Consider the following 24551-nt stretch of genomic DNA (forward strand, 5'->3'; position numbering starts at 1 on the left):
AGCGGGTGACAAGTTTCTTTCAAACACAAATTGACAAACCAAGGACGAATCTTTACCCGGAATGGACTGTATATTGACTTAAAATTTTAGAATTTTCGTTTTCATAGAAGGTACGCATATCGGAATACGACGGGAAATGGACCAGATAAAACACAATCCAAGTAAAATGGTAGAAACGACATAATGGAAAAAATAATGAGATAAACAATATGCATAAATAGAAGAATGTGCGAGAGTAGAGATAAGTAGAAAAATCAGAAAAAAAATAATTGTAAATGGGCAAAATTCGTCCGTTTTATGTTGATCATTTGTTTGCCGCACTGGCACCACCTGCTGGCGCCCTACCCCAGGCATTCAAATTGGGAACCACCACACGACGTTGTCCGCTTTCGCGTTGCAAAACTTCCAGAAGGCTCATGCTGGGCAGCCAGGTCTGTAACGAGATGGGACTCTTTTAGCCTTATCTGAAAATTGAGTTCACCAAAAGTGATTTACCTTAAACCGATCGGCCGTGGCCACCACGTTGCGGTTCGGTTCGGCATCGTAGGCCACCGACTCGACACCAAACATTCCGCACATTTCGTGCACAACACGCCGCTTATCGCGGTTCATCACCGGGAATGAATGGCTACGCGAGTGTTTGCTCTCCTTTGCTAGCTTGACCAGCTCGGTGAGTTTCTCGTGGACCATCTTGATCAGGGTGGGATCCTTCTTGGCGAAGGTTTTCAAAAAGTCTGAATAGTTCGGCTGCAGCTTGGATGACAGGTCCGGGTTGCGAATCTGGAGACCGATGGCCAGGCGCCGGTTTCGTTCCACTAGGCGGCACTCTTCGCTGCACTCCAGGCTGGAAGATCCAATAATGATTAGAACGATGTTCGCTGATTTTTGGGGTGCATATGGAAATGAACATAAATTTTCTACTCACGTTTTGTTGCTTTTTGGTTTACCAGAGCCAAGGATATCGCTCAGCTCCACCGATCCGCCGCGTTGCATTTCCTGCATGGAAGAGGCCAACTGGGCAGAAGCGAATCGCCGATAGTCCTTGCCGAAGTCATGACATGTTCGCATCTGTTTCCGGTGGCCACACTCGCACGTAACCTCAACCATTTCCTTACAGGGTAGATCGGGTGGACATTCTCCGTCATGGCAAGGAGCCTTGCACTGGTGAGTGCAGTTCGTTCTGGGGGTGGTGCAGCTTTGCTTGCAAATTTCGCCCTCTTCGAAGCATTCGTTCTGGTGACACGGTTTGATGCACTTGTGACGTCCACAGGGCAGTGGTTTGGCGCATGCAAGGCCACAACTGAACGAGCTCTGGAAGCACGGGATAGTCTTTCGTTGTTCGTGTTTGCCGTAGCAATGTTGGGTGGTCAGCACAACGCACGGCGGACAGTCGGTATCCGAATGGCAGTTGTGCAGAACGGGGTGGGAACAGCTGTGCCGTCGAGAGCAGGGTTTATCGCAATGAGGTTTTTTCGTTCCACAAGGCACTGGTGGATAAATAATGCTAGCTCCACACTCGCAGGTTAACTCGTCGAACGATACGCGGTGGCATGTTTGGCACGAGCCTTTGTGACAGGTCTTATCGCAGCGATGACGACCGCAGGACAGCATTTTGGAGCAAGTTTTTGTGCAGATGTGATCGAAATCGATGCAACATTCCTGGTTACACTTGTGTTTGGCGCAGCTACGCATTCGACTGCAGCGCTTCTTACATCGTGCATCATCGGCTCGGGTTTGAAGCTGTTTGCATTTCATTTGCTGGTCCATGTGGCCGCAGCGGCATTTGACAACAGTAGATTTATTACACGGCGGACAATCGCCCAAGTGGCATTTGGCGATACATACGTGATGAGCACCCGGGGTGCCACAGAGAAGTTGCTTCCCACAGACAGATTCACAGACTGGTATAGGGTCCAAGCATGATTCCCTTTCGCCTTTGATAATTGCTTGTTTCCCACATGGACATGACGTGATATGTCCGGGAGAGAGCAAACACTCGCCACAAGTGCTCGTGTGGCAAAGTTTCGTGCAGTTGTGGTTCTTGCAACTCAGCTGGGCATTACAAACTTTCTCACAACAGAAACGAGTATTATCCAAATTATCAACCGTACAAGCTACCAGCCTTTTCTCTTTCCCACAGTGACATTCGTGCTCCAAAGTTTCCTCACATTGGTTGCAAGCTCCGTAGTGGCACTTCTGCTGACAACTGTGAATGCCGCAATTCAAAGCTCTTTCGCAAGTGGCATCGCAAAGGATCTCATCTTTCTGACGGCACTGCATCGGCTTGGTGGAGCGGCCGCATCCACAGCTTCTCTGAACTATCGCCTGACACGGCGGACAAGGTCCCGGGTGGCAGAGCTGAGTGCACGAATGTTCACAAATCTCTTCGCGGCCACATAGCTCTCCGCACGAGTGGGCCACATCGTTCCGATTGTATTGGGGATTCCTCTGCTTGCCACAGAAACAGTAGTATTCGTGGGGTACCTGTTTAAAATAAAACATCAGAATAAGTAACGATAATAAATAAGTATTTTGGAGTTTCTTAAGCGGAACAAAGCCGTTTACACTTTAGAAACCTCCGCTGTATAATACTGAGCTAGCAAGTTACCTTCTTCGACACGTTCTGACACGCAGGGCATCGCCACCCATCGTCGGACTTAGAACTGCTGGCCCATTTGGTCGTACAGTTCAGATGCAGAATGTGGTAGCAGTTCGGACAGGACCAAACCGATTGAGTGGGGCGCACCAGTTCGCAACAAACGAGACACTCCAGTTTGCAGGAATCCAGCTCCCGAATCAATTTCTCGCGCTGCGAGCACTTGGAGATGATTTTCGCTTCTAACTTTTCCTGGCGGGCCCGGTTTCTCTGAAACCCATTCGGTCTCCGTTGCTCCTTCATGTCCGCGTCCTTGGATTCACTCTGATTGTGATTGCTGTTGCCGTTCATCTGAGGCTCGTTTCGATCCTGGTCCGGTCTTTGACCTTGGCGGCCAAACCGGAATCGTCCTCCCCCATTGTTTCCCTTCCATCTTCCATTTTGTTGAGGTAGTTGTTGAGCCCTACGAGGACGGTCGTAGTCTCTTGAGGTGTCCTCATATCCTCCGTTTTGAAAATGTCCTTCTCCACCATTCTCCCTCGGTTCACGGAAATCATTGAAACCACGTCCTCGCCCCCTCGCAAATCCATTACGATCTCCGTTACGATTATTCTTGCGACCATTGTTCCACCTTGGTCTGTCGTACTGCTTGCGTACAGCGCCGGTTGCTCTCTCCCCATTGCATTGACCAGTGATGCTTTCTTGATGAGGAAGCCTTCCTTCCTGCCGTTGCCAGCTTGGTACAAATTCCGCTGCGGTTGGTTTCAGGCTTGAGCTTCGTTCACTGTCAAATCCACCACCTGAACGCGAATTGGATGGTTCTTGCCCGAGGGAAGCACGCGTGGAAAATTGCGATATGAATTGCTCAAAGCTTTGATGTCCACCACCGGATGCTACTGAGGACGACGGTCCTTCTCTTCCACCTGACGCCATTTCTGGCTACAGGTGGTTTGTCCTGCTTCCTTTGCAGCACAACAAAGATCTTTCGCCCCGCAAGGGGGATTCAGAGTAAAGATGGAACGCAACTCCCAGTAGTGGTGTATGACTGCCCTGGAATGATGGTAAACAACGGTCCTTAACTGACGACGAAATGTTGCGAAATAAATATCAATGGAATGGAATAGTAGGTGAAATGACGGCTTTGTTCTATTAATGAGGGTTTTTGTTGACCAAATTTTATGAAATTTGGCCACAATATTCTTTGATATGCTAAGAATGTTTAGAATTTGAGCATAATTAGTTAACGAAAACCCACTGACAATAATAGAACAAGACCTGCTAAAGCCGTCATTTCCCCTATTTGTTCGAGATTAGATGATTGAACGATAGACCGATAATTACTTGGCTAATAAAAGGTCAGATGTAATTATTTTCTCATCAGCATTTTTGGCATACCCTAGTCAAATGATTGTCGTCATTGAAGGAAAAAGAAGAGAAAGTTTCCCTCTTGCAAGTGTTTCAATGTTGTGAAATTTAAATTCAAAATGATTGCCCTATAAACGATTTGATTCCGGATATTTTTATTTAAAAATGTAAAACATGCTTACCTGAGCTGGAAAATCGAAGGAAAAGCACTGGGGAAATGAGGAAAAGAACTAAAAAATTGGAAAATTACTATCGATGGTGAGTTAGGTACTGCACGAGCTGACGGTGGTCAAAGACCATCACCGAATCCGAGGCCAAGATTTTTTTATGTACAGGTTATCCGACTTGTCAAAATCCCCAACTCAGCCATCTTGGATTTTTGTATGGAATTTATGCTCGTTTATTTACGTTTTGCACTGAAAATTTATGTTTCCCCCCCGCGCTGGTTATTCCCATCTACTGACGAAGTCATATAACCTGTACATAAAAAAAATCTTGTCCGAGGCAATGATCAAGATTTTTTATGTATAATATAAACAGAAATAAACATAAAATAATCAAGATAACTGATTGAAGTCAAATCAATAAAAATCTTAACAATGATAAATCGCAAGATTTTTTTATGTACAGGTTATCCGACTTGTCAAAATCCCCAACTCAGCCATCTTGGATTTTTGTATGGAATTTATGCTCGTTTATTTACGTTTTGCACTGAAAATTTATGTTTCCCCCCCGCGCTGGTTATTCCCATCTACTGACGAAGTCATATAACCTGTACATAAAAAAAATCTTGGATGACCGAACCGAATGAAAGAGAGTCTACTGGCAGTAAGAGCGAGAAAAGACGAGCAGCAAAACAAGATTTTTTTATGTACAGGTTATCCGACTCAAGATTTTTTTTATGTACAGGTTATATGACTTCGTCAGTAGATGGGAATAACCAGCGCGGGGGGGAAACATAAATTTTCAGTGCAAAACGTAAATAAACGAGCATAAATTCCATACAAAAATCCAAGATGGCTGAGTTGGGGATTTTGACAAGTCGGATAACCTGTACATAAAAAAATCTTGATCCGACTTGTCAAAATCCCCAACTCAGCCATCTTGGATTTTTATATGGAATTTATGCTCGTTTATTTACGTTTTGCACTGAAAATTTATGTTTCCCCCCCGCGCTGGTTATTCCCATCTACTGACGAAGTCATATAACCTGTACATAAAAAAAATCTTGCAGCAAAATAAAAGGGATAGTACGAGACAACAAGATTATCAGTTTTTTTTTATTTTGACGATTTTTCAACCCACCCCTGCGACTTCGACTATATAGGCCTTTTCATGTGACATTGCCGCAGGGGTAGAAGGTGAACTGTTATAGATGACTTTACCCATTAATGGGTACTGTGTTATTGTTGATATTATTCCCACCGAGAAAAATTCACCCATTTTCTTGAAAAAGTGCCACTACCCATTTTAATGAGTAGTGGCGCTTTTTGAAGAAAATGGGTGAATTTTTCACGGTGGGAATAATATCAACAATAACACAGTACCCATTAATGGGTAAAGTCATCTAACCGTGTGGAGCACTAAATCCCTACCCCAACATTAGGCTTTCAGCGATCGTGTACGTACACGCACGTTTCACTCACACTTTTACTCGGTTTGTTTGCAACCACAAGCAGCTGTCGCGGCAAAATCAAATGGGATTGTTTGTAACCACGAACCTGCGTTCGTGTTGGTGAGAAATGTCGGCAAGACCCTAATGTGCGACATCTGGATTTGGTTCTAAAGTGTAAACAACAGTGTTAATTCTCTACCATTTTTTTGTTATGGCGAGGCAATTTTTATGCACACTTTTGTTTTCGACATTTTATCAAAATTAAAAACTCAATCATGCAGCAATATAACGATGTGGTATGCTTGAGATACCTGCTTGATTATAGGGACTCGAAAAAGAATTTATTTGCAGTAATTAACCGAATATAAAAATGCTCACATTAACGATTGCGCCCTAACACCGGTTCTAAGCTTCAATGCAGAGTACACGAGCTTTGTTCGCCAGTGACAGGCGTATGAGGCCCTTGCATTGCCGAGACTGCACTTGTTTACAACCGCTGAACAGGCCTGCAAGTCCGAAGCTGTCACTTTCATAGAAGAACTGTCAATTGATGATGAAATCAGCTGTTTTCAAACGTCTCGTGAAAAGGCCCATTCCATTTCATAGAAGAACTGTCAATTGACGATAAAATCAGCTGCTTTTAAAAGTCTCGTGAAAAGGCCTCTTGTACACAGACTGGATTGGCGCTTTGATGTTGCATGAAGAAGAAGAAGAAGCAGAAAGATGATACTCGAAAAAATCTCCACGGGAAACCATACGAAGAAGTTTTTAAAACTCTTCTCAAAAATTCTAGAAGCAATTTAATCAAAAACGGTAAGCAGTACGGGGTTGGACTTTTCTTCTACTGTCAGGCTATTGACATCCTATTGTTTAGCCCATCGCCAGATCGTAGCCAGGATGTCCCGCGCTATAATTTTTTTTTTCATACTGCGTTTCAATGATGACAGCGGACTATGTATATTGATGATGATGACACCACGCTTGACACCGGCTTGTCTACTGTATAATAAACAATATTTCTATTCGAAATTTTATTTTGTGATACTACGCTTAGTACTCAGTAGAAGAAAAGTCCAACCCCGTACTGCTTACCGTTTTTAATTAAATTGCTTCTAGAATTTTTGAGAAGAGTTTTGAAAACTTGTTCGTATGGTTTCCCGTGGAGATTTTTTCGATTATCATCTTTCTGCTTCTTCTTCTTCATGCAACATCAAAGCGCCAATAGGATTTGTTTTCATCGGGAAACGCTAAAAACCTTTATGTGGATTCTCCTATAACGGGTGGTTATAAACGCACACATAAAATTTATTTGTAAATTTCTTTAGATTTTTGCCATTAAAAATGTGTGGATTTTTATTAGTGTACACTAGGACAGAGCCTCCTCACAGCTTAGTGTTCTTTTAAGCACTTCCACAGTGTTATTAACTGCGAGGTTTCAAAGCCAGCTTACCATTTTTGCATCCGTATATCATGAGGCTAACACGATGATACTTTTATGCCCAGGGAAATCGAGACAATTTCCAATCCGAACATTGCCTTGACCGGCACCGGGAATCGAACCCTGCCACCACAGAGAAACAGACGTCTCACTCAGCACATGTTCCATCGTTCACCTTTTTAACGGTTAATTTAATTTTATGTAGGTGGTCAATCGGCCACCGATGGCGCTTCCATCGATTTTGCTTGTGTTTGACGTTTGCGCACTACCGCCATCTGGTTGCCGCTTGACCACACACAGTGATTTTAGCATTGGGGGATAATGTTTTCGTGACGATGATTTTGATTGCATTTTGTTCTAAGTGAGACGTCTGTTTCTCTGTGCTGCCACCATCAGCATGGTCTTGCTTTGTGGCCGCGCGTCTTACCACACGGCTAAGGAGGTCAAAAATTATAGGGGTCCTATAAAGAGAGATTTGCAAATGCTTTTCCAGACGATTTAGAAACGATTTCAAAATTTACCAATCTTTGCAGATAGTTTATGCAGCATTTTGGTAAATAGTAATGAGGGACCGACTGTTTACTGCGATGACATTTACTTCCAGGGTGCAGCAGCCGTTAAAAGTGTAGGCAACAATCTTGTTTATGGCAAATATTTTGTAAGTCGCTTCCTAGGAGCTGCGGATAGAGTCAAAACGAGTGCCAAAAAATCTCCAAAGTAAGCTGTCAAAAAGTATCCATCGCATCGAGAGAGGTTTTGTGCATTTTGAGCGCATCTGAGAGAGTACACGTATAAATCAACTCATACTAAATATTGCTCATTTTGAACAAATTTCAATTTTCTGGCGTCATTTTAAATATATAGACGGATTCAAAATAAGTGGAGGGTATGAATTAATAAAATATTCGACACGTTAATTCATGCGATGCAGTAAATTGACGAAATCTTTATAATTAATTCTATAAAGATAAATACAATGATAATTCAATGTGAAAAAATCGTAACGTGCGCATTGAACACCGAGAGGAAATTTGCGAGTTTCAAGCAAAATATCTTGAAAATTAAATTCGATCTACAGTGACTATAATAACAGTGTCGTCAAGTGTCAGAATTGGAACAGAATCGTTTGTCAGTTCCATACAAATGCGCGTTCCAAACGAGCAGGAGACCTGTCAAACGTGGCACATGACGTTACTCTTCTTACAGGACTCTAATTCGATCGAGTCCGCAGCTCCCAAGTCGCTTCAAAATATTACGCTTGATTTTGTCCAGCCCTGATGGTTCTAATTCGTTCCATGTCTCTGAATGGAAAGAGAAAAGAGCCCGCATCAAAACCAAGATTTTTTTTATGTACAGGTTATATGACTTCGTCAGTAGATGGGAATAACCAGCGCGGGGGGGAAACATAAATTTTCAGTGCAAAACGTAAATAAACGAGCATAAATTCCATATAAAAATCCAAGATAGCTGAGTTGGGGATTTTGACAAGTCGGATAACCTGTACATAAAAAAATCTTGATCAAAACCAAGATTTTTTTTATGTACAGGTCAAGATTTTTTTTATGTACAGGTTATATGACTTCGTCAGTAGATGGGAATAACCAGCGCGGGGGGGAAACATAAATTTTCAGTGCAAAACGTAAATAAACGAGCATAAATTCCATACAAAAATCCAAGATGGCTGAGTTGGGGATTTTGACAAGTCGGATAACCTGTACATAAAAAATCTTGGTACAGGTTATATGACTTCGTCAGTAGATGGGAATAACCAGCGCGGGGGGGAAACATAAATTTTCAGTGCAAAACGTAAATAAACGAGCATAAATTCCATATAAAAATCCAAGATGGCTGAGTTGGGGATTTTGACAAGTCGGATAACCTGTACATAAAAAAATCTTGATCAAAACGTGAAACGAAAAACGAAACGTGAGAAGTGCAGTTTCGCATTCTTTCCTCATCGTGAGGTGCATCTCGCTTCGTCCAGGTGAAAAACAAAAGCATGTCGCGTTTTGGTATGTGAGTTGTGGGGATGGGGAGGAAGTAGTCAGGCAAAAGGTAAATATGTGAAACGCGACTCGCGCGCCAGCCGTGCTGGCGAGATCGAGAACAGCTAAAATGTAAATATATACAAACTCTATGCAGCATTGAAGGGAGAAGGTTGAGTTGGCTCGCTAGTTCATATTCGTTCGGATCCAGAAATTTTCCTTTTTTTCGTAGCTAGAAAGAGGAAATTGCTTGTTGATGATTCTGGTGAGCGGACTCGGAACATTTAATAAACCCTATTTATAATAGTTTGGTCGATGTAAAATATATCCAGAGAGTGCAATTTTTATTTTTAGGCCTCTTTCAGTGGATAGCTGCCCTTTGGATTATTTCGAAATCATCCAGCTATTGGCCTCGTAGAACAAAGAGTAAATCTTGAGGTAAGTAAAATAGTAAAAACATTGAATAGAACGTCCATTAGATTTTCTGATTACTAAAATTCTGTTGCGTCTATTGTTTTGTACAAACAACACGTTGTTTTTAGCCAACTACTTACAGTGCCTTCCTGTATTTTCCCCTACTCTTGATTGATGTAACGTAAAACGTGAACGCGAGAATCTAATGTTCTTTATGTAATTCTCGATTATCGCAATCTTCATGCATAGCTGCTCGACATTCGTACGCAGTTAGACACGATCAGCAATGACCTGGGAACATCTGGAACGTGGCAGTTCGCCCGTTGATTGGTGCGAGGGCAATTATCTCATTTCACCGGACATAGCTGAATTCGTCAATACGGTAAGTAAGAGGATCCTTGACCCTGAGGTGTTGCATCTGATTGAGATTTATAACACCTCCTGGGATAGTGATTAAAGTAGAATAGAACACTTATATAATGCGATACCATGTGTGGTGTTTTATATGCCGCATTCAACTAGATTGCGTCGCATCATCGGATGATGCTGTTGAATGAGTGAAACAGATGTGATGGATTAAAACGAAATTTTGCTGATGTGAAACCAGTCGGCAAAATCCGTATTTTTTCGAGTACAGTGCACATGTTAAGAAATGATGATTACAGACTTATTTGCTTAAAGAATATATTTCATTTGTTTTCCAACATTCTTTGATACAGTTTTATGTGTGTACGTCGTAATTCTCGTCGTGTTTTTGTTTTAGCCTAGACTTCGCTAAGCTCTCGCTTCCTACCTACTTGTTATCAGCAAAGGTTATTATCACGGTATCTCAATTGGCTTCATTGTGAGGAGACAAACTTATTTTGCAATCAATTTGCATACTGTCCACGGCTGAAAATTATGATTATATCCGAGCACTGGATTCAGTAGAATGAGATTATATGTCAGTTGACATGGAATCATACTGGTGAAAGTTTGAACTAAGTTTGCCCAAGTTACCAAAAGTTCCTTTAGGAGTACGTTGCGCGCTTAAGCAGCTCAGTGAAGTTGATTAAGCGAAAAACGTACTCTTAAAGGAACTTTGAATTACTGGAAGTCAGTGACGTAGCCACGGGGGTGGTTTTGGACATAACCCCCCCCCCCCCCAGAGACAAAATTTTCAGAAGGAATTTTTTTTTGTCGAAAAAAAAATGTTCGGAAAACCCCCCCAGACCAATTTTTTGGCTACGCCACTGACTTGGGTGGACAACTAATAATATGAATTTATCTGATCAAGTCATGGCTTATGTACATTAGACTGTCGCAGGAAACGAAAAGTTGTCGATTTCTTCGGGGCACTCTCGAGGATTTAATACCTAAACTTTAAGTTAGTTCCCAATATTTTTTTTAATTGTGCTCTTCGCAATTCATTGATTGAATAACCTGTGCATGTAATCAAAGGTGGCTTCAATATATGTTACATGATGATGGTCGTACTCTCCGTGTTGTCCAAAGCAAAACCGAATGTAATGTCTTATTCCAGGTCGCTCGTTCTTGGGCCGCTAGTCGCCAGTCTCCCTGCATGCCGGCCGCACACGCATCTTCCTCGATTGTACACAGCCAGCGAGTGCGGGGTCTACCCCGGAGCCGACATCCTCTTCCAGGTTCTCTGCTAAACATGACTTGCTGGTATCCCTCCAAAATGTCTTTCACTTCAATCAGAAATCTTCTCAACAGACCCTTTTAGTCACTTGTCAACATATGTTAGTTATATTATCCTACATTTCAATACATGCAAGGCCATCCAAAACGTTCTTGAGTTGAGGTCTGCCGGCTCGTGATATTCTAGAATTGCCGCAAATGATATTCTAGAATTCGCAAATAATTCTGAACTGTTGATTGTAAGGACTATGCAGTAACGGCCTTCAAAAAGTTTATGGCATCTATCAAATCTCATCCCTACAAAACCTTAGATGACTGTGAAGATATGTTATACCAATCTCGCTTTATTCTTACACACCGAAGGTCATCCAACATGTTCTTGAGATCAGGTCGTCAGATCTACAACCATATAGAAGCGTATGCGATTGTACGACATTTCGCGGTTAACCATTTCGCGGTGCACCACTTCGCGTTCAGATCATATCGCGGTATAACATTTCGCGGTTTATATTATTTGGCAGTATACCATTCCGCGGTTAGTACTATTTCGCGGTGAACTTTTTCGCGGTCAATGCTAATTCGCAGGTTTAATTTTACTAATGTTACAAGTAGTTCAATAATGTGTTCTTTGGCTTTAAAATTCACCTAATTATTGTGTAAAGCAGACTTGTATCCAGCTTTTTACGCTAACTATAAATCTGGAAAGGGGTGATTTAACTATGACAGATGATGAGTACATTTTTATAGATCAAATCTAGTAGCCATGAATTCAATGTTTACATTATACGATCTGTCTTTTTTCAATTCATGATTTTTTTCTGTTCCTGCAGTTCACGGTAAAATGGTTCAAATTATATTTATAATAATAAATCTACATTTTAGATAAAAACCCAGATTAATCCACCTAGCGGCGATGATGCCTTTCTCGTGCATCGTAAAATGTACTGAAAAAATCACATAGGAAAGGTCAAAAAAGCACTTTAGGGAGATAGATCGCATATTTTCTATCATTTTGCATGTTTTTGCATTAATTACTATGCATTCCCACCATTCTTTAAAAAAAATTTCGATTTTGATATTTTGTCCCCCCTTGGGAAAAAACAATGATTTTTCAATAATTCCGGAATGCAATGTTCGATCAGGCCAATTTTCAATAGCAAACAATGGGACCGCATTCCGTAAATCGGGTAATGCTAAGTTCCAAAAAGTGTGTCTACAAAATTTGTACACATACACACATACACACACACATACATACATACACACAAACAGACATCACCTCAATTCGTCGAGCTGAGTCGATTGGTATATAACACTATGGGTCTCCGAGCCTTCTATCAAAAGTTTGGTTTTGGAGTGATCATATAGCCTTTACGTATACTTAGTATACGAGAAAGGCAAAAATCTACAAATATCAAAAGGAACCAAACAATGTTCATACAATGTGAAATGTTGAGCTTGACCTTGAGCTTGACCATCCTTGCTCTAGCATAGAAGAAGAAGCCGCTCCTAAGTCCCAAGCTTCTAAACAACTCTGAAGATGATCCGGAGGATTTAGACTCCGGGAAACAAAAGCCCGTCAATAATACTCTCCTGTAAGGACGATGGTTCGCTCAAATTCCATCTCTACCCTTATCTGAACACTTTGGTAGAATCGTGATGAACTTTATAATTTAAAAAAATCACGTTAATAAAGATATAAAAAAAAAACTTTGGTAGAAGTTATAGGGATCGATGATAGTAGGACAGAAGTAAAACAAATGAAAAAATCAGTTTTGAATTATTGTTTAGTCTCGTTTGTGCTCTGTCGAATGAGGGCTTTGTGTTATTGGTTTCCGAGGGCCTTTTGTAAGTGGTTTGCGCTCCCAGATAGAATTCTGGGTTGGTTTTTCGCTAGGTTTGTTGCAATGCAGCCGCAGTAGTGTTTGTGACGTCTTGGAAATAGCTGTATCGACGCACTGATTATTCGAATGTTTATCAGTGGTTCAAATTCCATCTGGATACTGAAGTAAGAAAACATTCCTTTCACTCGATGCCAATTAAAAAAGAATATACCTTGGATTGTTTTAGACATTGTAGACTGTTGATTTTTTTATGTTATTAGTCCAGAAGAAACAGTTTGAAGCCTACATCCCTCTCTTTCTTTCTCATTAACCTTCGTTTTTGTCCTAAAAAAAAATATTGTTCGTCGTCTGTGAACTGCAATTGCAGTTTATATGTCACTAAATTTAGGTATCAAAATCACCTAATTTATATATACACGAAGGAAAGTATACAAGAAACGTATCAGGATCCTATCTCTTCGAAGAGATAGTGGTTCAACACAAGCAACCATGCAATCGTCAATCAGTTTCGTCGGAAGTGAGCACCGGTATATCTGAGCCGGCTCCACATTTCTGAACACCTCATTCCAGTCCACTGTAGAGTCTAACATAACGCGTTCATAACTCTGGTCCATATATCTTATTGGCCTCTTGCTGATCAAAACTAACGCACAAAAACTTGCATAAAACATACAAAAAGACTTTGTTCGTCCGAATAATTGCATCTCTTGCGAGGTCCACCGAGATCTTCCAATTATCCATTTCTAGCAAATATGAATTGTCATCAATTGTCAGCATACAGCGCAGCTCTTCAATTAGCTGAGAAAGATAGGTAATTTGAAACAACAATTGAGAATCAAAAGCCTTCTGTGAAAAAGATTCACTTATATGACGTTTCGAGAAAATCAACATTTTCCCACGTAACAGAGCATACTTTGATCGAATTTCGAAATTTATAGTGGACACACGAAACGTCAGATAGGGGTGATTCAAAGTTTATAGCGTGGCCTGCGTAAAAAGCTGGATACATTTAAATCCCAACAAAAAAAAATATTTTGTGGCAAAACATATTTACAAATGCAACTATGTAAAGAAGGCGAAACAACACACTTTGCCTTATACCGGGCAAATGCAAACATTTAAAGAAAGCAAAACATAACATTTTGCTTTATACCGGGCAAATGCGAAAATTTAAAGAAGGCGAAACAACAGATTTTGCCTTATACCGGGCAAATGCGAACATTCAAAGAAGGCAGCACATGATATTTCGTCTAATACCTAACATAAGCTAACATTTAAGGAAGATACATTTTGCCTTATAGTGTATCTTGATGGCAAAGTCCACATATCCAATTTGGAAATAACATAAAATAATGCGTAAACAAAAGAGAAAAATACTAGAAAGGAAAACGCAATGATAGAAACGGCCATATAAAGAAAAGGAAATTAAGAGTTGGTAGAAAAGAATGGCGAACTCTTAAAAGTACAAAAAAGCTATGCTTGAATACCGCGAAACGGAGCACCGCGAAACGGAGCACCGCGAAATTGTAAACCGCGAAATTATAGGGTATCTGTTCCTATATCAATAACAATAAGCCAATGCGCATATGAAATGCATTTATTTCTCACCCAATAATCAAGAAACATGAGAATAATTATGCTCAGCTCACGTCATTTTTAATTGATAACAATTTGCTTACTTCAAAAATGCAATTGTTATCACATTATAGAAGTATTTAGCTAAAAAACATCATCACTGCCATGCACCTATTTCAATAACATTCAAAAACAGTTAATCCTATACCTGTACCTATATCAATAATACTGTTTCAAACATAAAATACGCACACTATTACTTGTGTGTATACGTAACGATATGATTGCAGTGATGCCGAATTCTTCAATATTTTGTATTTGAGTTGAAATATAATTACAAAAAGTGCTGTTTTTGTTGCAGTTTTCCATCTTATCAGTTCAATTTTGTGTTTGTCATAATTTATCTTTTCGATATAATTTATTTTACAAACATAAGAGTTGAATTTCACAGTGAAAGTTTATTCAAGCGTTTTGAAATAAAAATCTAGGTCGGCAACCCTTGAGAGTACTGCAAGCCATGTAAACAGTTTGGAATGCGGACAAGGATAATTTAGACGTTGTTCGAAATAAACCTATATAAAACTATAGGAAATCGCGTTAGTTTTTCAAATATGATTATATTTATAGTGAAATTTTGATGTGCTCTATGTGTTGTGAAGTGTATTTTGAAAGGATTCATTTGTTTCAGCTTGAAATTGAGTGGAAACAACGGCTTGAAATGAGATGAATCTGCTAGTAGCAATCGAGCAGTGCATCAAATCAACAGTTCAGAGGTAGGAAAATGAAAATAAATGTGTTTACAATTTTGTTTTTAATAATTTGAGTCTTGTGAACTAAAACATTACTCAAACGGAATTTTAAATAATATTCCAAACATTGGAGAAGGTGGTCTATTCATTATTGTGTACATACGATGTGAGACATTGTAATCAAATTGATTTTTTATTTGGTTTATCGACGGTTGAGATTAATATACGGGCTGTTATTAATATGGGAACAGATACCCTATATACCGCGAAACGGAATACCGCCAAAATGTATAAACCGCGAAACAGATTACCGCCAAATGATACAGACTGCGAATTGGTACACCGCGAAATGGTTTACCGTGGAATGTTTTACCGCGAAATGTCCGGACAACCGCGTATGCCGTGTTTCAAATCAAACTCATGTCATCCTGGTGTAGTATCGTAATATTCATAAATATGAAAAGGCCCTCCAGTTCTGTAATCTAAGCAATCGGGGTGGAAACTGTAAACTCTCATGAGTGGGGGGGCATACGTGTTTGAGACGTCAAAGAGCAACAACGTGTTTGACTCCAGCTCCGGTTTTATCAAGAATACTACATTGGCGACGAGGAAGAAAAATGGATAATTCGTTGGGTAAGTAAATGTTTGATTCTGGCTCATGATAGTAATGATCCAGTAGCTTTGATGTATGAAGCCTGGCATCATTCTGCAAAATAGCAGGTGAAAATAGGATGCTCAAAGCGAAAAAATGGCTGATTAATATCGGAGTAAATCAGACGCTTCAATGCGGAAAAAATGGCTGATTCAATTCCGTATGATTAGGGGCTGTTTTAATTCCAAGTCAACGAACGAGGTCCGAGAATAATCTCATATGCGAGTAGAAGCTTGACGGATGTAGAGAAACGATATGCTCAGTTTACAACGGAATTATACTTCGCCGGAAAAATTTTACTGCGTGGAACAAGGATAGTCCTTCCAAAGTCGTTAAGAGCAAGAACCCTTGACCTGGCCCATAAAGGACACCCGGGGATGACAGTAATGAAACAAGAGTTGCGTACAAAAGTGTGGTGGCCGAAGCTAGATAGTCATGTGGAGATGTACGTCAAAAACTGTCAGAATTGTACGTTGGTAGCAGCTGCATCCGTGCCAGAACCTATGAAACGAAGAGAACTACCATCACAACCTTGGCAACCTACAGGCCACTACTTGTTCGTTGAAGTGGATTACTTCAGCCGATACATTGAAGTCGAAGTGATGAAGAAGATAGATTCAACTGAAACGATCAAGCGGCTGAATACTGATTTAGGCTGCCGGAATCTATTATTGCTGATAACGGTCCACAATTCATTAGCGAGGAATTCCGCAGTTTTTGTGAATCTAACAACATTAAGCTCATAAATACAACCCCTTATTGGCTGCAACAAAATGGCGAGGTAGAGCGACAGAACAGGTCGTTATTGAAGAGGCTATCCATCAGTCAGGCTACAAACAAGGATTGGATGGACGAGCTCAAGAAGTATCTGCTTATGTACAGATCTTCTCCACACTCGACGACTGGAAAGTCTCCATCGGAAATGCTTTTTGGCTATAATATTCGAGATAAAGTACCATCAATCAATCTTCCAAGAGAAATTGATGAAGAGACGGCTGATAGAGATAGAACATTGAAAGAACAAGGAAAACAGTATGCTGATAAACAACGCAACGCTAGACCAAACCCTATATGTATGCTAGACCAAACCCATATATGTTTGAGACGTCAAAGAGCAACAACGTGTTTGACTCCAGCTCCAGTTTTATCAAGAATACTACACCTGTGTATTCAAAGATATCAGATGATTTTGCGAAAATATTCTGCATGTCGCATAGTGGCATTATAAAGGTCGCAAAATGTTTTAAAGTTTTTGTTGTAAGGCCTAAGTAGTAACGGCATCCAAAACATTTTCGGTTTCAATCAAAATTCTTCTCAACAGACCACTAGACGCCGGTCAAGATATGTGAGATCTATTATCCTACATTTTAATGCATGCAAAGCCATCCAAAACGTTTAATAGTCCAGATCGTCAGATCTACAATCATGTAGAAGCGTGATGCGTGTTTCAAACCAAGCTCAGGGCATCATTCTCAATGGGGAAGTTTGGCATGTCCCAATGCTCCAAAAAGATAAATTTTAGAATTCGAAAAACGTTCTGAAGTTTAGGTTGTAAGGTCTACACAGTAACGGTCAAAAAGTTCATGGCATATATCAAAACCCTTTCCAACAAGTCCTTGGATGTCTATGAAGATATGTTATACCATTCTTGCACAATACACACTCAAGGCCACCCAATACGTTCTTGAGTTTAGGTCATCAGATCAACAATCATATAGAGTATGTCGGTTTTCACACGCAGCTCAGGTCATCCTGTTAAACCCAATAATATCATACGAGTGCTCCACTCGCACTTACTTTGTTGGTTACGGAGCAACTTCTGGCAATTCATTTTATGCAGATGTTCCACAAACATATAATGAGATTGCTGGACGAGACGATAGCAAAGATTGGTTTCGAGCGGTGCACAGTGATCTTCAATCCTTCAAAGCAATCAACATGGGTATTCCGGCTAAAAGAGGATGGGCCCGATACAAGGAGAGGTTATTTGCGAAAGGTTATCTTCAGAAATTAGGACGAGATCTTGGGGAAACTTACGTACCAGTGGCATGGTTGACCACAATCCGTGCAACGTTGGCTATTGCAGTTCATCGCAAGCTCCACTTCCACCATATGGACGTAAGGACTGCTTTCCTGCATGTTCGTCTCAAGAAAATCATCTATATGAAACCTCCAGCTGGTGTTAAAGTAAAGCCTGATGAAGCATGTCGTTTAATCAAATCGCTATATGGGCTCAAACAATCACCTCGATGCTGGAATGAGCGCTGTAACAACGAACTCCTCAAAATGGGATTTTTCTGATCAAAGCTCGATTATTGTCTATATACCAAGCTGATTCCAGACGATGAACTAATTTTCATTCATCTGTTGGTTGCAGGACGAAATCTTTCATCGATTCGGAAACTAAAGCTAGACCTGGCTAAGCTTTTTGGACATTGGAGAACTTCGTCATTTCTTAGGAATCAAGGTAGATTATATCTATGAAGACGGAGTGATGCATCTTTCACAAAGTACAAGTATCGACGGATTGATGAAACGTTTTGGGATGAGTGAGTTCCGATGGAATAGGGATTGTCACTGGAACTGACGGAACAACACATCGATGAACCATATCGGGAAATATTGGGATCGCTGATGTACCTTATGTTGTGTGTGCGACCAGTTATTTGTTTTCCGGTTGGATACTTGGGCCGTTTCCAGCAAAGCCTCAAATCTCAACATTGGCAAGCACTAAAGCGAGTGGTTCAGTATATACAGGAAACAAGAAACATAAAACTATTATTCCATCGGGACGCATCGAATTCATCATTGATTGGATATGCTTCGGACACAAACGATCGAAATTTTTCAAGGTTTTTGGCTGTTCGGTTTCCTGGTGCAGTAAGAAGCAACTTACCGACATTATGTCAAATGACACGTGACATTCTGGAGAGTTTTTGTTCTCAAGCCTCAGACATAGCACTTATTCTTTAGCCGAACATATAGGACTATTCAAACGTTATGAGCACATAAAAAATATGAAGCGAATTTAGCTTATAAAAAGTTTTGAGCAAATTGCAGCATTTTTCAAGAGTGCTTCTCATACTCACATTCTGGAATTCGCGAAGAATTCTTAAAGTTTATGTCACAAGACCTATGCAGTGATGGCTTCAAAAATGCTTTCGACATCTATGTATTAAACCGCTTTCCTACAGATCCTAAGACAAGATATGTGACATCAATCTAGCTGAATTTGAATACACCGAAGCCCATCCACCCATCTACGTCCTCGCATTCAGGTCAAAAGATCTACAACCATGAAACAGCATATGTTGGGTTTCAAACTATGCTCAGGTCATCCTGCTGAGTTCGAAGATATCAGACGATACTGACATTCTGGAAGCCGCAAGACATTTTAAAGTTTAGTCAGCTCGGGATGTATCACTGGCTCTGAACTCAGTTCGTCCATTAAATTTGGAGTTGATACCGTAGGAGTCAAGTCACTTTTCAGAGCGTTGACTGTGCTGGATAGCAACTTCAATTCATTCATGATGGCGTCGGTTGAGGTAGATTCACTCTGGCTTGAATTGTGTTCCTCGCAATGGTTGGCCATTCCAATTGTTAGCGAACTCACTTTATCGAATTCATTACATATTCGGTTCAATTCTTTGGTGAAGTCGGTTGACAGTGTTTTTGCATAGTCGGCCATATTTTCCTTCGTCGACTGCAATGACGAATCGAACAGTGACGTGATGTGATTTTTTAGCTCATCAACATCAGGAGTTTTTTTTTGCCCATATTGCTTTGATATTGAAGATTGTATTTCCTTCTTTAACTCATTAATGTCCATTTCAATGTTCTCAAAGCATCCTCTAAATGTATAGAAAAATTAAACGGGGAAGGGTCGTTTGGCCAAACTCCATTCGGTCGAAGGCCATTTGGCCGCATGTCAAACCATTTGGCCGAATAGGAAATTTGGCCGAATAGGACATTTGGTCGAATTGGACATTTGGCCGAATAGGCCATTTTGCTGAAAAGAATATTTGGCCGAATAAGACATTTGGCCGAAATGGACATTTGCCCGAATTTGACATTTGACCGAATAGAACATTTGGTCCAATAGGAAATTGGGCCGAATAGGACGTTTGACCGTATAGGACATTTGGCCGAATAGGGCATTTGGCTGAATAGGACGTTTGGCCAAATAGGACATTTTCCGAATTGGACATTTGGTCGAATAGAACATTTGACCGAATTGGACATTTGGCCAAATAGGATATTTGGACGAATAAGATATTTGGCTGAATAGGTCGTATGGCCGAACAGGACGTTTGACCGATTAGGAGTGAGAAGTAAGACAGCTCACTACTCACTTCTCATTTTTCACTGCTCACTGTTAATAGTGAGAAGTGGATTGTATAACATTTCACCTAAGACCTTTCGCGGAATTCATTTCGCAGAATGTACTATTTGGCGGAATATTAATAACACTGTGTTGTTCATTCAGCACTGTGCGGCCTAGCTCTGCCGAACGAGCTATCACGGGGTGTGCTGTCTAATCGCGCGTGCGACTCCGTTGGTTGTCCCACGAGGGAAGGGCAAAGTCATGGCTTGCTATTTGCTAGTTGGTGTTGGCAACCGAACCGTTATACGATATTTGTATATCTGTCATCAATGCACTCTAAACGTGGATTGCCCAACTCTTAATATATCTCACCCTCACAGTAAGGCCTATGAAATAAAAGCCTCCAAAAGTTATAAGAAAAGTCGAACTCCAACTAAACTATTTCAAGAATTATACAGGTTGCCAAAATGCGTTTTTCAGTTTAATTACCCTATGACATTATTGTCATTCATCCCTCGTGATAATATGAATATGATGGCGTACTTATCCCGCTTTCCCCTACGCACGATGAAGTAGGGTTCAGGTCTGAAGTACCATATTCAAAAGGATATTTGAAAATAAATGAATATCTATTTGTGTAGATTGAATTAGCTTCATTTTTGGCAACTTGCTGTTACAGAGGGAATTTTGGTGATAGTTCCTATGAAAAATTACAAAAGGCACTGCATTTGCTGATAGCTGTCTGTTTATCTCATTTCATCCAATCGTATCGTCATTCAGGTTAGCAACATACTGTTTCTGGTCGGACCTCCATTCTTGATCTACCTGTTCAAAGACTATGGCAAATTCATCCAACCGGCCATTCACATGATCTGGATCCTGTTGATCATTGTTGGATTGAGCTCGGCGTACTTCCACGCCACACTTAGCTTGCTGGGTCAGCTGCTGGACGAGCTGACCATTCTGTGGGTCTTCATGGCGACGCTGAGTTTGTTCTGTCCCAGACGACATTTCCCCCGTATATTTAAACATTCCAGGTGGTAGTTTTTAACAATTGATAGGACCTTAGATTAGAATTAGAATGGTTTTTGCTTCTTTTGTTTTAGAAAGCGCTTCTGCATCTCGATGTCGGTGTTCTCCCTCACGGCAACCGCCCTATCCGTGTGCTATCCGGCGATCAATGCGTTCGCCCTTATGTTGCTGGCAATCCCTGCTACCTACCTTCTGTACAAGGAACTGCAAATGTAAGTGTTGTCAATGTTTTCAAAGATCAGGGTTCCCTTTCACTCTAATTTTGCATTTGTTTTTCGTAGCGTGAAAGATAAACGGGTCTACCGGTTGGGTGTCCGCAACACCACCATCCTGGTGCTTGCCATCGTGTGCTGGATCAACGATCGGATGTTTTGTGATGCGTGGTCGCGGATGCACTTTCCGTATCTGCACGGTTTCTGGCACATTCTGATCTTCATTTCGGCCTATACGGCCTGTGTGCTGTTTGCGTACTTTTTCGTCAGCGACGAAAGACCCGAAAGCCGACCCCAACTCAAGTATTGGCCTTCGAATAATTTCGAACTGGGCGTTCCGTACGTGTCGGTTAAATGTTACAAGAAGCTTAGCGATCATATCTAATTAAGAGAAACGAACATCGATCTGTGCTAGGGAAACGTACTATTCTTACTATCAAGGGGTTAGAAAATGAGATTTAAAAATTGGTAGCACCTTTTAAAAAGTACTCTCGTACTATTAGTAGTACAAACGTAGAAATGAGAATAAAAGCGGGAAACTTATTACTCTCACAATATTGTGTCATAAAGCCAAAAGTGACGTTTTAGCAGTTCAAATACAGCAAAAGCGTTCACAGTAATTAGTTATAATAATTAAAGGTGTTTAGTTAGCAATCTCATATTTCGTGGGAAGATTATGTATGAACTACTATTTTCATGGAAACTAAAATGCAGATAATCTCGATAGCTACGAAAGTGATATGAATAGTGATTAATGTTGTTACAGTAGAAAACGTGCTTTGTATTTCGCGTTATTTATAGTTCTATAAAGATGTTCTCAAATAAATCTGTAAATAGTTATATTTCTTCAAAATTGTAGGAATTTACATTGAGATCCGAAAACCCTGCTTTGAGAGAAACAGACCTGTTATATTAAAAGGTTTTGCGTTCAGAAAATGATATCTTAGGTCAAAGAAGTAGCATAGCGTAGAGAATAAGATTAGCATTGAAAACAAACAAACGGCTGGCGGCCGCTGCAGCATCGATTCAAGCTCCAACTCCATACGCTCCATCCACCAGTGAATGACCCCCACATCCTCCTCCTGGATTCCGTCGTCAGGACAATGAGCCCCTTCCGGCCGAAGATAACCCATCGCTCTACACATCAGATGAGCTAATTCCGATTTTCACCCAACTGGCAACGCGACTACGCGAGTGCAAAACACGCTTCGACCAGATCTTCACTCTGGGCATGTTCGTCATTGAAAATGGCTGCTAGGGTGTCGGTCTGGTTAATTGGAATGCTTGCTCGCTTAAGAGCAAAATCAATTAGCTGGCTGATTTCCTCGACGAGAGAGAGATCGGCGTGGCTTTCATCACGGAAATGCACCTGAAGCCCGAGGTGAGTGTACATATTCCGGACTTCCGTGTGGTGAGACTCGATCGGTCTAACTCCAGGGGGGATGTGTGACTATCGTACTGAGGAACAACGTCAATTATCGTCTGCTGCCAAGTCTGCAGCTCAAGATCATCGAGGCAGTTGGGGTAGAAGTAATCACTTCCGTCGGAGTAATCACCCCCATCGTGGTCCAACTCAAACCAAGACAGCAATGGCTCTAAGGATCGCTTGATAACGTCTGCAGAGAAGGTCGCCGAAATAGGTCGTCACACTTTGTCAGCTCGCACAATCTTAGACAGAACATCATCGGCCCACACGAAGCAGTCGTTAACGAGCATGCTAACAACATCCATCTTATTCCCAACGACTTCTTGGAGGAGTTGGAGATCTCAGCTGGCGAATTGGCGGCCATCAAATCATCGAAAAACATGAAGGCCCCAGGCTTCGACAGCAACTTGAATTTCGAACTCAAACACATGAGTGCTCCATTCTTCGAGCACCATTCGCAAATCTTTAACTAGTGTCTCCGTCTCAGCTACTTCCCATCGTCCTGGAAGTCAGCCAAAGTCATCCCCATTCGGAAGCCTGGGAAGGATCCTTCCTCTCCGAGAAGTTATCGCCTCATCAGCCTTCTCTCAGGGTTATCGAAGTTGTTTTAAAAGGCATTTTTTTTCTCAAAAAATTTGTTCTACATTTTCTGATGATATTTTGTAGGCCCTTCGAAGTTTAAAAGCCTCGAAACGTCCTGGACCTGATGTAATCTCTCCTCTATTTATGAAAACCTTAGCAATGGAACTAACCGCTCCATTATTTTGGCTATTTAATATGTCACTAGTATCAGGAAAATACCCAAATAAATGGAAAGAAATCATTTTTGATTCTGTAGATAATAAAAAAAGTTTCCCGTCAGGCGTGCCGAAGAAAGAATTTTTTTTTTGTCTTTATTTGAGAGGTTTTCAGCTCTTAGCTGGCTCACCTCTTATCGAAGAAAGAATTCACAGTGACCATTGGTCAACTGTGCTTAGTGCAGGTTTTTCTTTATGTGCACTTGGTGCTGGTTAGGAAACGCTGGAATAATGCTAAAATCGAGGATTTTCATTTTGAAATAAGGCAGACATTAGTAGGTATAATAGACACCAGAAATACGAACACAAAATGCATCACGTTTATTTCGACAGTCCGAGTCGTCTAAATCACTTTTCCAATTTAGTTTTCAGTTTACAATTTCAACATCAATATTTCGTGCTTTGCAACCGGCGTCGATAGTTGTCAACGCCTAATTAATACCGTATCCGTTGTTCGAGACCTAACTATCCGAATCGGACGAAAGATTCGTCGAGCAAACGTTATCGTTGGAGCTCAGATCGTTGTTGTGGTAGTGATGATTGGCATCAAACTTCTGACCCCGGTAGATGACCGAGTTCTTGTCCGTTTCGTAGATCTTCACCTCGTACAGTAGGTCTGGTTTGGGCATAACGAGCTTCAGGCTGTCCCAGATGAAGATGGCCACGTTCTCTGTGGTGCTGGCCTGTACAGAAAAAAACGATGGTGCGATTATTGATGTGCAAAATACAAGCCGTCACAAGCACATACCAAATTCTTAAAATAGGGAACGTCTTTATCCAGATTAAGATGGTCTAATTTCCTCATGATCGTCTGGTCCATGTATTGCTTCAAATCCGTGATGTTCATGACCATTCCGGTCTTGGGATCAACCGGTCCCCGAACGGT

At 41.0% G+C, this 24551-nt stretch overlaps 3 protein-coding genes across 12 annotated transcripts in view; 1 reads left to right on the forward strand and 2 right to left on the reverse strand.

Annotated features, from left to right (window-relative positions):
- Positions 1-51: 51 nt before the first annotated feature.
- LOC134212463 (protein shuttle craft) lies at positions 52-4300 on the reverse strand. Of its 2 annotated transcripts, none has more exons than XM_062690357.1 (5): positions 4144-4300; positions 2609-3646; positions 926-2484; positions 496-844; positions 52-433 (listed from the first exon to the last, which is right to left on the reverse strand). In XM_062690357.1, exons 2-5 carry the CDS (start codon positions 3527-3529, stop codon positions 305-307), a joined length of 2958 nt encoding a protein of 985 aa, XP_062546341.1. In that variant the 5' UTR covers positions 3530-3646; positions 4144-4300; the 3' UTR covers positions 52-304. The 2 variants fall into 2 exon arrangements, with proteins under 2 accessions (XP_062546341.1, XP_062546342.1); XM_062690358.1 differs by having other exon boundaries at positions 2609-3641; positions 4144-4280.
- Positions 4301-9052: 4752 nt separating this feature from the next.
- Positions 9053-22295, forward strand: LOC134216592 (alkaline ceramidase). 9 transcript variants are annotated; one of them, XM_062695454.1, is made up of 6 exons: positions 9053-9068; positions 9354-9437; positions 9663-9795; positions 20979-21235; positions 21305-21442; positions 21512-22295. In XM_062695454.1, exons 3-6 carry the CDS (start codon positions 9700-9702, stop codon positions 21825-21827), a joined length of 807 nt encoding a protein of 268 aa, XP_062551438.1. In that variant the 5' UTR covers positions 9053-9068; positions 9354-9437; positions 9663-9699; the 3' UTR covers positions 21828-22295. The 9 variants fall into 9 exon arrangements, with proteins under 9 accessions (XP_062551438.1, XP_062551436.1, XP_062551443.1 ...); XM_062695452.1 differs by lacking the exon at positions 9053-9068 and adding an exon at positions 9125-9264 and having other exon boundaries at positions 9332-9437; XM_062695459.1 differs by lacking the exon at positions 9053-9068 and adding an exon at positions 9125-9264 and having other exon boundaries at positions 9365-9437; positions 9542-9795.
- A 1668-nt stretch (positions 22296-23963) lies between these two features.
- Positions 23964-24551, reverse strand: part of LOC134216594 (6-pyruvoyl tetrahydrobiopterin synthase) — a 1130-nt gene continuing 542 nt past the window's right edge. Inside the window, exons 3-4 of the mRNA XM_062695460.1 lie at positions 24414-24551; positions 23964-24348 (exon numbers count right to left, since the gene is read on the reverse strand). The exon at positions 24414-24551 is cut by the window's right edge and continues 8 nt beyond it. Of these exons, the coding sequence (XP_062551444.1) occupies positions 24127-24348; positions 24414-24551 (360 nt within the window). The 3' untranslated portion in view covers positions 23964-24126. The remainder of the gene's footprint in view (positions 24349-24413) is intronic.

Source organism: Armigeres subalbatus, chromosome 2, assembly GCF_024139115.2.
Source record: "Armigeres subalbatus isolate Guangzhou_Male chromosome 2, GZ_Asu_2, whole genome shotgun sequence".
In the NCBI taxonomy this organism is placed as follows: domain Eukaryota; kingdom Metazoa; phylum Arthropoda; class Insecta; order Diptera; family Culicidae; genus Armigeres; species Armigeres subalbatus.

Bases quoted from the DNA above. Each gene is read 5' to 3' on its own strand.
- LOC134212463 (XM_062690357.1), bottom strand. From the start codon at position 3,529: ATGGCGTCAGGTGGAAGAGAAGGACCGTCGTCCTCAGTAGCATCCGGT. The intron at 845-925 runs GTGAGTAGAAAA...TGGATCTTCCAG, and splicing joins AAACCAAAAAGCAACAAAAC to CCTGGAGTGCAGCGAAGAGT. The intron at 434-495 runs GTAAATCACTTT...ATCTCGTTACAG, and splicing joins CCACGGCCGATCGGTTTAAG to ACCTGGCTGCCCAGCATGAG.
- LOC134216592 (XM_062695454.1), top strand. From the start codon at position 9,700: ATGACCTGGGAACATCTGGAACGTGGCAGTTCGCCCGTTGATTGGTGC. The intron at 21,236-21,304 runs GTGGTAGTTTTT...CTTTTGTTTTAG, and splicing joins CGTATATTTAAACATTCCAG to AAAGCGCTTCTGCATCTCGA. The intron at 21,443-21,511 runs GTAAGTGTTGTC...TGTTTTTCGTAG, and splicing joins CTGTACAAGGAACTGCAAAT to CGTGAAAGATAAACGGGTCT.